This window comes from Lissotriton helveticus, chromosome 1_1 (genome assembly GCF_964261635.1).
Source record: "Lissotriton helveticus chromosome 1_1, aLisHel1.1, whole genome shotgun sequence".
NCBI lineage: Eukaryota > Metazoa > Chordata > Amphibia > Caudata > Salamandridae > Lissotriton > Lissotriton helveticus.
This window is the reverse complement of record NC_136057.1, coordinates 1366957529-1366971188: the sequence shown is the minus strand read 5'-3', so window position 1 is coordinate 1366971188 and position 13660 is coordinate 1366957529. Positions and strand designations below refer to the sequence as shown.

The 13660-nt window shown below is 43.4% G+C and overlaps 1 protein-coding gene across 6 annotated transcripts in view; it reads right to left on the bottom strand.

Moving 5' to 3' along the window:
- DMC1 (DNA meiotic recombinase 1) overlaps positions 1-13660 on the bottom strand; it is a 1265506-nt gene that overhangs the window by 1073436 nt on the left and 178410 nt on the right. For 5 of the 6 annotated variants that reach the window (XM_078683618.1, XM_078683629.1, XM_078683613.1 and 2 more), the window contains exon 5: positions 9560-9706. The exons of the other annotated variant lie outside the window; for it this stretch is intronic. In XM_078683618.1, coding sequence (XP_078539744.1) covers positions 9560-9706 — 147 coding nt within the window. The remainder of the gene's footprint in view (positions 1-9559; positions 9707-13660) is intronic. 6 annotated transcript variants of the gene reach the window in all.

The window sequence follows — 13660 nt, the reverse complement described above, 5'->3', positions numbered from 1 at the left end:
GGTTGTTTTGTATTTTTTGCGCACTATGTTATTCATTAGTGCAGCACTGTGTGAGTTTTGCACTGCAAAGGTTTTGCAACATGTGTTAAGGTGTCGGTAATCCAAAACTAGACGATATGAATTGTCTGGTTTGGAGACCGGAAACAAAGGATTGTTCATTTGTGAGGTGCAAGTTTCAATCACCCCCTGGTATTCTAGCTGATCTAGTATTTCATTTACCTGTTTTTTAGCTTCTTGCTTAATTGGGTACTGCCTTTGTGCAGTAGGTTGTGATTTTAACTGGATTTTGTGAGGAGGGGAGTCCTCATCCCATCCTACATGATTTTTATATAAAGCAGGTGCTAAGGCCACTGCCCACTTTCTAGCAAGTGTGTATTTTTTATGAATCGGTATTTGATTCGAGAAGGCAGGCATAATTACTTCTTCGCCATGAGGGCACTCCCTGACAAACTCTGGTGGCCAGTCTTTTTCAGCTAGAAGGATGTCATAACCCTTTGAGAGGTTATCCCAAAATAGTCCCCTAATTTTCCTAGTCTTATCTCCCTCTATACGTAATGTTATCTCGTATATCTTGTGGGGCTTGCTAACTCTGGTGTCTGCAGTTTCCACTTGAAGGTATTCATTCGTGTCCACTGTCTCCAGATGATTCATAAGGACTTTGCGAGCTATGCTCACCTCTGCTGCGCTGTCTAGCATTGTCTGAGCCCATTCTCCGTTTTTCAGTTGTGTCCTCAGTATTCTCGGCATTTTTAACTACCTTGATACTGGCTACCTTCTTTTTTGGAAATTGTAATTTCTTTTTTTGTTGAGCAGGTTCCTTGTCTTTGGACTTGGCGTGCTCTTCTGATCGTCCTCTTCTTTCCGATTTCTGCGAGGAAGTCTGAAAAGATTGAGAGGGACGTGTATCAATGTCTTGATATCTATCAGGTTTTTTAATATTATCCCTATTTCTAAGGTTATATCCCAGAGGGGTCACTCTGCGGTGACCTTTGTCTTTGGTTTGGAGATTTCTCTCTTCGCCTAGGAGACCTTCCTCGGGACTGAAATTTCTTTTCTTTAGGATTGGATTGTTTGTTTCCATCCCAGTTCTTTTTTGGTGAATTATTATTATTAAAAAATATTTTTTCTGGACTTGTAGTCAGTTGCGGTTTTACTGGTATTCCACCTAGACTATCTCTGCCTAGTTCTTCATAGGATTTTTCTATGATTCTGGCAATTTCAGCTGGTTGGTCTGCTATATCTGTCTCTTTTAACCTCTGGCGGATCGCCACATTTGCTGCTTCACCTTTTATGTTGGCTAATAATATAGCCGAGACCTGCTTGAAGTCTTTTAGTAATTTCATACCAAGAGTTAAAGCAGGTTCTGGACCGTATTCATCTTGAATTTGTTTTAGCACATCTGGTATTACCGAAATGGATGGAACACCGTGCGTTTTTGTGTAGATGGAAGCAAAGACTGTACCCCAAGTGTCACAGTCCTCAATGTGTGGTGCGATTCCCATTGGGAGACATATAGTCAGAATCCTGTGTTTTTCTAATGGGGTGGTGTCAGGAAACACCGCCTCTATTTGGGTAATTTTCTGTGCCAACCAGAATGGTATCTGTTCCCGTTTAGCTGGAACTTTACCTAGGCAGGATTGGATGTTCTGTGGTGTAATTTTATTTGTGTTCCCCTGGTGAGGGGTCAGCTGTGGAAGTTTAATCGCTGGCTGAATTGTTGAAGTCCGCATTACATACTGAACTAATTGTCTATGAATTTTTAGTAGTTGTTTTAGCTGTATTAACAGCTCTGCTGCAGGCATTCTTTCGATGTCTGGATGTGGTGTGTATCCGGCTAAGACCGGCCACGTTGCTCCTGGTCTTCCTAAAGGACCGAGCCTTGTAATGTGATTGTTATGTTTTAGGGCGCCATCAAATAAGAGCAAATGCTCTTGGAATTTGAGTGGTACTTCCACCTCCTCGAAAGGAGTGTATGTTTCAGGAGGTTCCTCTACTTTGTAATAGTGGAAGTACTTTGTTACAGCATTTGCTGCCGGAAAATGTATCCATGAATAGTATACCTCTGTCTGCCGATATTCGTGTGCCTCAATTACGAATATGACTGTGCCACCTCTAGGTGTCAGTCCATTTTCTATAAGTTTTAAGGTTATAGATCTCCTTTTAATGACCGGAATGAGTGTTATATTCGGGTCTGCTGCTTGCATGCTAGCATCAGCATCTGCGAGTTCAGTAGCTAATCTAACTGCCTCTCTTTCATCCTCATTGTCAGACATTTTACTGTCAATAAGGTTATTTTGTTTGTTTGCAGATCAGGTTTCTTATGGAACAAAGATTAGATGCACAATAATTTGAAACTGTTTATCCTTCAACGTTGACTTGACCAAGAACCATACATAGGAGTTCCCTCCTGCGAGGTTTTGGAGGATATTACCTTTCACCCACTCCAGACGTCTTTGGAGTATTTGGGAAAAGGGGTCTGAGTGAGAAAGCACGACTGAGTTACTCTAAATGTCTTACGTTAGTTTTATCGCCCTTTCCAAACACGTTGGGCGCCATGTAGTGTAGCTCCTATTTTCCCAATAGGCTCTGCGCATTGGAATAGTACCTACAGCAGTAAAGGCCTAGGCCAGACGTTAACTAGGTCTACTACTGTCGATACTAGACTTAATTTTTGGGTTTGCCAGCTAAGCTCAGAGTTCGCTAGAAACTTTCTCGAATGTTCAAGGAAGGAATTAACTCCCCTGATTAGACAAGAAGGGATTTAGTTTCTGACAACCATAGAACATGACAACTTTGCTCTCCCCTAATCAAGAGTCAATCTCGAGAGTCGTGTGAGCACAAGGCAATTATTTTACTCAGTCAGTACGTGCATTCTTAGTCTCATCAGAATGTAGAGAAAAGGAAGAGACGGGCGTGTTCAATAAAAGATGTTATTTATTGATCAGTCTCTTTTCTCATACATGAGAAATGGATCGATATTATTGCAATACTTATAGTTAAGTAAAGTGCATACATTAAAAGCAATAGTATAAAATAATACTGTAAAAACATTGATATGGTTTCTGAGCCATATGATGTTTAAAATGATTAAAATATATTTACATACACATATACATTTGACTAAACGTACTCAACTGGTGTTTCTAAATACGCCTACCCCGTGTACCTGACCTAAGTCTAATGCGTGGGCGGGAATAGAAAGTTACAGTTTAAGTTAGGTTTGTTTTTGCCAAGTGAATAACTAAAGAATTCTCTGTGAGGGGTTATTCAGTTCTGTACCTGGAAGTTAGGATGAATGAGGAATGGTATCTCTTTCTCTGCTCTCGATATTCCAGGCTGCCTGCGAGGGCTGCCCGAAAGCGCCGGTGCTGGGTCTCTCGGCTTGAGATAGCAGCGCGTCTCTCAGCGCGTCAGGAAGGCGGGGCTGCTGCCAGCGGGGTCTGCTTCTGCTCTCGGCTTCGGCAAGTATGGCTGCTCCGTCTTGTCACCACGCGTGTGTTTGCATAGGGCAAGGTCGGCAATATTTATACCTTAAAGGTGCCGAGATTGACGTAAGGATGGACATAGATACGTCAATAAAGATGTCATACGACTTGCTCGTTAGCACATTCTTTACTAAAGTTCTCTGTGAAATCAAAACAATGGCCGCACGGATTTTCCAGGTTGTCATAGGTTTGATTTGTTATGAGAACGTCGTATGCCTTATCAGGGGCTGGAGGAATGTCGCTTGTCTAATTAGATCTCAAGCGTTATGACCTAATCAGATAACACGTTCCTGTGCCGTAGTGTGACTGCGTCAGATAACGGTATCTGCATCATGGGGGTTTTCTTGCCTCATGGGCTGACTGTTAGTTAACTTGATAGTTAGTTTAACCAGAATAGGGTCAGGAATAGGGGGACTGATTCAGAACCTATAGAAATACACGACACTTCGACGGTGTATTGCTGACGGCGTCTTCATCGTCGTCGACGGTGGTGTTGTCGACGGTGTCTTCGTCGTTGACACCTTCGTCGACGGTGTGCCCGTCGACGATGATGTTTTCGTCGACGTGGCCTTCGTCGACGGTATAGATGTCGACAGAGCTGACTTCGATGTCGACACTGTTGTCGGCGCTGCCGTCGTCGACGGGGTTTTGGGCGTCGACGATGACCTTTTAATAACAATGGTCGACGACAAGGGCTTACCCGCCGTCGACGATGGGGTAGTCGTCGTTGAAGAAGTTAACGTCGACGATGCCGTCGTCGTCGAGAATGTCGTTGTCGACGTCGAGAGGTAGACAGGAGACACAGCCTTCCTAAGCACCGATGATGATGCCGATGAGGTCGTCGTCGACGACGACGCAAGTTTCCTGAAGGTGTGAACCTCCTTGTCAGACGCTGATGATAACAGGACCTCTGAAGGCTTTCTATCTGTCTTCTTTGGAGGACCACCTTGAGGGCTAGGGGAAGCTACCCTTGGCCTTTTGAGAGAGTTTAGAGGAGACTGAAGAGCTCTCACCTTCTTCAAAGGATTCCAGATTGTCTCTGTCCTTGAGCCTTTGGAGCCATAGCAGAAGGCGTCCTTCCCGGTCCTTGAGTGTCTTTGGCGAAAATGTTCTACATATTTTGCAGTCCTTAGATGAATGATCCGGGTACAGGCAATATAGGTATTTCTTGTGCTGGTCATCAATGTGGAGCCTTTTTTTACCACAAGAGCTACAGGCTCTAAAAAGACCCTTCTTATGAGTATCAGCCATAATAAATAGCTTTTACCTAGAAAAAATCCAAATGTTTGAAGAAATAAAGCTTTAGAAGCAAACCTGAGCAGAACTCAGGTGGAGACTCCCTCAGAACAACGTGCGGTAGAAAATCTGAGGGACTGAGGCTCCTGCCAGGAAGGTTCTAGAGGGAGGTGATAGCTGATTGGCTCTTGTCTAGAGTTTGGTCCTTTTTACAAAAGGACATGGATATGTTACTAAGGTGAGGCCTTTATGTATGTCTATAGGACATTACTTTTCTATGTATCGGAGACTCCCGTCTCGACGACGGGGAATGATTTAGGCATGTGAATCTATGAAAGACACCCATAATACTGGATAATGGGAGCGTCGTCGGAACCATCATCGACGGCAGTGACATAGCCGGTATCGGCGTCGCCAGGAGCGTCGATGGGAACTTCGTAGACTCCTGGATCTTCGGCGTCGAGATGGGCACATCGATGGCTGCTGTCGTCGCAACTGCTGTTTATGGTCTCAACGACAAGATGGTAATGCTGGTGGTCGGATGATTATGGTACAGTGGGACTCCCACTTTGACAAAGGGGAATGATTCAAGCATGTAAATCTATGAAGGGGAACCCCAATACTTGATAACCTGAGTGTCTGTGAAAGATAATTCCAAAGTGGATGTTGAGACCAGCAGCCGACATGTTGTGGTATTGTAGAGAGCCGCAGATGTCAGCAATTTGGAAGCAAGATAGAGGCTGTTTTTACAATAGAAGTCTTGTAAATAAGAAAAGCCAGCTTACAGTGAATATATACATCAATGTGAAACCGGTGCAGTGATTTAAGGGTGGAAGTAATATGGTCGCTTTTCCTGATTCTGGTGTTGAGCCTACCGGCTTAGTATAATTTTCTGAGAGGAATTAAAGCACATTTGGAAACACAAGGAAGCAGCACATTACCACCATCAATGTGGTATACCAGCAGCTATTGCTGTTTGAAAAGCAGGTGTAAGGAAATAGGGTATTACAACACAGTTTGAGATTACACCGTGAGATATAGTGTGTGATAACCAGTAGATGGGTGGACATGATGTACTCAGCAACCAAGTTGCCCAGCAGATCCATATAGAGATTGACTAAAGAGAGACCTGAAAGTCTTGTTTGGAAGCATGTGAGTGGTCTGTGAGGAAGAATGTAAACCTCTCCTGGACATTCCCTCCAATAGACCTAATAAATGATATACATGGACAGGAGTGTCTCATGATCCAAAGGATCAAATTCTACCGAAAGCCAACATGTATGTACTCAAGCAACAGTTCTAAATACTTTGTCACCCACTTGAAGAGTGGCCTTTTCAGGCCTGTGGCATTAATAGAAGCCAATTTAGAAGGAACTTAGATGATGAAAGTTTTCAATGTCACTTTGCAATTGTCATCATCATAAACTTTATGCTACAAAATTCATAATCAAAGAAAGTTTTAACTGCATGCTGTCTGTTTCTTGATGATTTGTTTTATTTTATTGCATTTTTATAGATATTGCTTGTGAGAAGTTGGCCTGATATATGATGCTCACTAGTTCTAGTGACCACCTTGTATCAGTCCAAACAACCCTTATGGTGATTGGTTGAAAGTCAACCTTATAGACCAGCTATCCTGATGGTAGCATGGACAGAGCAGTCTTTAGGCTAAACTCTTTTGGCATGTGAAGACAGCTGTTTTACCACATATAACCCCTTGAATACCAGATGAAAGGACACCACACAGGTTGTTATGAAAATAACAATATATTTATTATTAACAAACACCTCTGAACTCTTTATGAGAGAGAGCTAAGCACATAACAATACTCTTCAGAAAAATACAATAAGTCGCACAATTTACAATGGTGCCCTAGGGGCACGACAAACCATATACTAAGTAAATGGGTTAAGTAGAACGATAGGAGAAATAAGGATGCCCAGAGGCTGTAGAATCGCTGGGGCTACACTACCCTAACCTTAAGTAAGGAGCAGGAGGCCCACGGGACACGTGTGCAGTGTTAGAACACACACGCGGGTTTCAATGCAAAGTCAATGGGCATGAACAAATTACGAAATAGGTAAGTAGAGACAGTTCCGACTAGTTACGACTAAAACGACAGGATACCTGGACACTAGGAGAGTCAATCTACCTATGAGCACCAAAATGCTCTCGTTACCTCACCCATGGGCTGCGGGTGAATAGGTGGGAAAGTGTGTCGGGTTTCCGCGTTGAAGTCAATGGAGCCTTGGAGAAAGATGCTGCAGGCGACCAGGAGGAAGATGTCCGGAGTGATCCAAGGGCGGATCGAAGATGATGGAGACCTGAAAGCAGAGGGGACAATGTTCAAAGTCACTAGCCAGTGACCGATGTGGAACCAGGAAGGAACCAGATGCTGTTGTCGTGATCAGGTGAAGAGTGGACGCTTGACTCTGCAGCCACGTGGACCAGGAGGTGTCTTCGACGACCAGGATGGAGGCACGAGCTGTTCCATGCAGGCTCTCGCTGTCGGCGGTGTCTGATCCGGATTCGGAGTCAACAGGCCTTGGCAAAGGCAACCCACGCGGTGAGTGAAGATGGCGTCTGGTGCGGACCAGGAGGGTCCGGGGTGCTTCTCTTTTGGAAGGAAGCAAGGGCCAGTCTGGAGCAACCAGACCAGCGGTGTAGATTTTAAGGATCGTCGTCTAGGAGGCCACTAGCCAGCCGGCAAGTGACCAGACACCGCGTCGAGCAGCAATCACGCAAAAGGGCCCCACGCAGATCTCGTGGATGCTGGGGGGCTGGTCTTCGGTGCAGGAGCTGCTTGGGGCTGGGGCTTCTCAATCACCAAAGCACTTACTCGAGGGTGCCTCAGAAGTCTTGCTGGAAGTGAAGTGCAGTTTCTTCAAGATGGCCGGTCCCACGTGTCTCGTCGCACCCACGGATCTCAGCTGTGCTGCAGATGTGGGTAGAGGTCGGAGAGGTCTGGACGTCCGGGTCTCTTCGGGCTCTGAGGTCTGGTTCCGGCAGGAAGGACGACAAAGTGAACCGCTAGGACGCTTGATGGTGCCTGCAGTTGCAGGGTGGTCACTCCTTGGCCACAAGGGAGATTTTCTTTAGTCTTCTGTGGAGCAGAACGTCGAAGTCCAGAGTTTCTTCTTTGTAGTTTCAATTCAGGATAATCTAATTTGGAAGGGGACCAGCTCCTACCTTTATTCTCCTAAAGGGGGCTGTACTGTGACTAGGTCCCTCCTATGGGTGGGACCAGGAAGGGGGGTGGTTACACCCCCTATCCTTTGTCCGGTTTCGCGACAGAGCTGGGGCTGGAGTGCCCCAGCAACTGGTTTGAAACGGGGTATGCACAGGGACACCTTGTGTGCCCCAGGCATGTCTCATTCCTTTCAGCCTGTCCTACCTCGATACACAAAATCCTGTCTGGGGTGGTGCTAGCACCTCCCAAGGCAGGAAACCCTTTGTCCAGGCCTCCGTTGCTGGAAGGACTCCCAGCAGCAGGAGGTCAGACTCGTGTCTGTGGTGGCAGCATCCATTTTGTGATGCTAAGGCTCGGGTTAACTTTAACCGGGGTTCTCAGTTACATACATGTCGTGTCCCTCTAAAAGGGTGGAATGCTACCCCCGTCGCCAGAACTGGCGAGGGGGTAGTATTCCAATTCGTATGACACCTTACTCGACGGGTTTTGATAATGCTATGCCAAAGTTAGCAATAACCGCGAGGATTATAATGCACTTAAGAGTATATGGTATTGCGTTATCATGGAACAGCTATAAGGACATGGTTCCGAAAGCTGCAGACAGGCTCAGCTCATACTAGAGCACCATCTCACATAATTCCAAGCACTCTGCCTTCAGGATTGATAAGGCCTGCCATAGGAGTGACTTATAGGAATCTATGTGTCCATTTTGGGGTTAGATATAGGTATACTATATTTACAGCAAAGGGTGATTACACCACCTTGCCCCAGCTGTGTTACCAGCCAGTTGTGTCTGTTTAGATGGCCAGCGAGGGGTGGCATAATACATGCTGCAGCCCCTGGCAGGCCTTGGGTACACTCATGCCCTGGGTACCTATGGTACACTGTACAAGGACTTATAAGAGTGACCCAGTACCAATTGGTAAATGCACCTAAAGTACATGTGTGTCAATTTAGAGAGAGAACAGCGAGGCTGTGGGTCTGATTAGCATGCCCACAGCCAGGGAAAGTCGTAAACCAGTGAGCAAAAAGCAAAAATCTGGGGTGACCACAGGATTGCAGACCCTACTCTCCTACATTACTGAATAAAGTTTATGATGATGATGGCTTTGCAATTGCGTGGAGATCATTTTCCCACTAATTTCTTCTATTGAGGGGATGCAAATATTTGGGCAAGGGTTTCCAAGGATAGAGTTATTAAGGAAAGTATTTCCAAAAGTGGTAAGATGAGGCAGATTTTAAATATCTGGAAAAGTACCATGCTTTAGGGATAAGGTTAGTATGGAACAAAGAGGGGCAAAAAATCTTCTTACTATCTTGGACCTAGAGTGAATCGTAGCGGAATAAGAATGTTTGGAAATTAAACTCTTTGCGATAACCAAGATACATGAGCGACTCCCAGATTTTGAGGATACTATGCAGACAACAGATGGCCTAATGGTCCAACATTTTGAGTAGGTTTCTTTTTAGACATGCCATATGTATTGTCAGATCACAGGCAAATATATATCAATGTAAAAAGTTAATGACAAGTAAGTGGGAAGGAAGACAGTCTAATGGCAGGCCAAACCTGATCTGTTTCAGCATAACACTGTATTAAGGGGGTCAAAAACAAAGACGTGTGCAACTAGGCATGCAGCTGCTTACTATGAGCTTATTCACCGCCTCTTTAATCTTGTCCACCTTGGCCTCCGACAGCCCCTTGATGTTGCACAGTGCCTTCTTGGTGGTCATTTGAATGCCTTTCACTGTGCAGATGCCCACCGACTTCAGCTTCTTGATGTCAGCCACGTTCTGCGGCGTGAACAAAACAGTACAAGTTATTCTTCTTGATTACTCTCTCACCTTCAGCTATTTCAGTCACGTGAATGAGGCATCCTCTCATTGGATGGTACAGAAGAGCAGGTGCAACACACGTTTTAGATATTAGACAACTAAGCTACTATAAGCTTGAGAACAGCTATGTGTCCTTTCTAAGACCTCATTTGTTTTTACCCAGCTGGCTCCTGCCACAACAGTCATCTTTTCTCTGCCATTGAAGAAGAATTAATTATTACTCCCGGGAGGGAAGTGGTGGAGGGTACATCCCAGCCTCTCAATTCTACCAATGGGAATATTATATGCAGGAATTACAGATGTTTTATACTTTCATTATTCTTCAGAAGGCTAAGCCTTTGTGGCTGTTATGTTATGTTATGTTAGGTAATTTTGTAAAGCGCACAGCTGCCCCAGCAAGCTGTTCAAGTCTTGCAGATGTATCATTCATGCCAAGTGCAGCACAGCTCTAAGGTGATAACTCTTGGAAAAACAAATCACTAGCTCCCCTAATAAGCAGAAGCCTGCAGCAATCAAAGTGGGTGAGGTGTTCAAAGGCTCTAAATATTTATGACGGGCATGCGCTCACTACCATCTTTACTCACAATAGAGAACTCATTGCTTGTATTTTTATGTGCAGCTAGTGCTGCACTGGGCAAGCACTGGGCTATGCTGGAACATGTAAGCAACTCATTCTCTACAGTGAGAAAAGACTGTTTGTGACTAAATGTGCCATCATGCATTTGGGGAGAATTGGGACAGGCTTGCCATCAAGTGTGCACCTCACCCACTTTAATGAATTACAGATGGGAGCCACAAACAATTTCAGTTACATAATCTAAATTTGCCAAAAACCTCTGTCTTACCATGGCCAAACTGGATGTCAACTCCAGCACTAGTATGCAATTCAAAGTGTCTGCAGAAATCATGAGTAGTTCTCCAAATGGCTGCTCTAAAGATTACCTTTTCGAGAACATGCCTTTGAAATGCAAAGGATTCTTTTTAGCCATTACTGAATGTACATGATTTTTTTAAGAGGAGGGATGCAAAGAAGAGAACAGATCTCAAGGATGCACAAAACTATCAATTAAGCTATGGATGTTTTGATTGCTTCTCTGCCAGTAGTTCCACTTAAACTAAACTGCAGAGAACATGGGCAAAAAATCTTTGCTCTGTTTTAAAAGCAAGAATCATCCGATGGCTACATTTCTGGGGATCATCCATGCCTCGGACAAGGAATTTGTGAAGGAATGGTTTCTTACCTGTAATCTCAGTTCTCTCTCAGGAGAAACTCCATTGAAGTCATAAGCACTGAATAGGCCCGTCCCGCACACGGGGATGCCAGCGCACTTCTTCACAGTATGTCTTCTTAAGTGTAGTTGTTCGCCGTTCTTTAGTAAGGCCTGGAGAAACACTTAAGACACTGATGTTTCGCAGCCTATTAAGGCTACATTAGTCAACTGCTCCAGATTACATTTAAAAAGGGTAATATATATATATATATATATATATATATATATATATATATATATATATATATATATATATATATGTGTGTGTGTATGCAGCTCCTTCCTTTACCTCCTTTCGGCGAACACGGAAATCAGTGGACCACCAGACAGCTTAGAAGTCGCAGGTAAGTTTATTGACCTTTCTCAATCACTCCTCGCATGACGCGTTTCGGGCAACAAGTGCCCTTGATCACAAAGTGAGCCTGCAGTATGCTGTACTTTTTATATACAATTGTTTTTTTGAAATGCTACACCATGTGACCACAAACAGTGAAGAAATACTTAGTGCAACACATATTCATGGAACTCTGGTATTGTGAGGCTCATAACACTAGGCATTTATACAAGACAGAGTATGATAAGACATTATCTCAAGTTAATTTTCTTTCTAATTATTGGATGTTGGTTATAAATTGCAGCTTAAATGCCCAAAAATGTGCAAATTTCGCTAATATGATGTGCGAATTCCGCAATTAAAATACACATCATCTAAAAAACACTAATTATGTACAAAATACGCAAATATGGCTTGAACAAACATTGCAAACTTGAGTGCAAATCACTGCTTAAATGCAGAAACCCTTGTGCAAATTCTGCAAAGATGAATGTGAACATTAGCTGCCTAAATGCATTAATGGTATCAAAAGGATCTTGTTTGACCCCTAATATGTATTTTACACACACCGTAACCAAAAGTAGTATCCATACCTATTTGTCTAATTCTAAAATTAACATGAGAAATGACATATAGAAACCTGTCAAATTACATTGAGGTCTACGAGAAAATGCCCCCCAATCATACTAGTCATATTTTATAGTCATAGACAATATAGTTCCAAACAAGAATACAAAGTGTCAAGTGCTAGTCATATGTGCTAACAACAATTATTAAAACCAATAATCTTATTTAAGAACCGAGGCCTATTGGTTGGGTTTAAATGATGTTAATTACCCAAACCTTTTGCGGCATTTCATTATTATGTGTGGATTTAGAGACCCGCCCACTCACAAGCTTGTGAGGGTCTAAAATTATTACTCAAGAAGTCTCCTAAATCTTCATAAGGCTTAACTTATTCACAAAAGATTAATATTCAGCGATTGTTTAAAGGAAAGTGTACATATCCTCCGTGTTATTGAGACCATTTCGGTGTTTACTATCCAAGTTCAAGATATACCTTGTTTCCAATTGTCTCAATAACTTTTCTCTCTTACCACCTCTCCGTGGCATAGAGACGGAATCATTCACATAATAGGATAAACAATTGATATCCTTATTATTGATAGCTTTAAAGTGTCTTGCGACTGGGTAGGTCGGATCACAATTCATGATGGCTCTAATGTGCTGCAATATTCTCACGTGCACCTGGAGCTTAGTACTTCCCACATATCTAAGCCCACAGGTGCACGTGAGGACATATACTGCAAACTCCGTACGGCAATTGTAGTTGCCCTTAATGTCAACTTAATTTTCCCTGAATGGAGTATTATATTTGGTTGTATTTACTCCAAACTTGCATGCGCGGCACGTTATACATTTAAAGAAACCCTTTCTAGGTGTTGACCATGTTTTCATCGGTTCCCCCTCAGTATTGTTCTTGGATAACTGGGTGGCCATTGATTGGGATTTCCTAAATGTAATCAATGGTTTCTCTGGCAATCTGTCATTTAAAATATTATCTGTTAAGACAATGGGCCAATTTCTATTTATTATAGCTCTGATCTTAAGTTCTTGGCAACTAAATGTGGTGATTAATGTAGGTGAATCTTCTACTTCTCTGACATCTTCTCCTGCCTCTACCTCTTGTGGCAGTAGTGATGTTCTTGATCTTGTGCTTGCATTTAATACTGCATCTGCTAACATTTTCTCTGTATATCCTCTTTTTTTCATTCTAACCAGGGCTTCAGTTTGACATTTAATAAAATCCTCTGGTGTGCTGCAGATACGCTTCAATCTTAAGATCTCACCATAAAAACAAATCATGAATATATTTGAAAACATACTGTCACTTTTCGAACTGGTGGGCACTAGTCCCTCTTCAATGTTTGGAGTTACGTTTTTAAAATGCTAACAAGCCCATCCTAAGTAATGCTGCATATGATTAAGCCTCGTGGGAGGCGAAACGCGTCATGCAAAACTGTCTCCATTAAAGAGATTAAACAGCACGGTTGGAGTGGCCTGTCTCGAGTTACTTACTATAGCTTGTGTTTGGTGGTATTTGTAAGGTGCATGACACACCTTGGATTGGCCCCGACCCGCCTGGCTGAGGCGCTTTGTTATTTCAGGATCTTTGCACACACCCACACACACACACACACACACACGCACACACACGCACACACACACACGCACACACACGCACACACACGCACACACACACGCACGCACAGGCAGACTAACTGGAAATGTGTTATTTGACTGCTT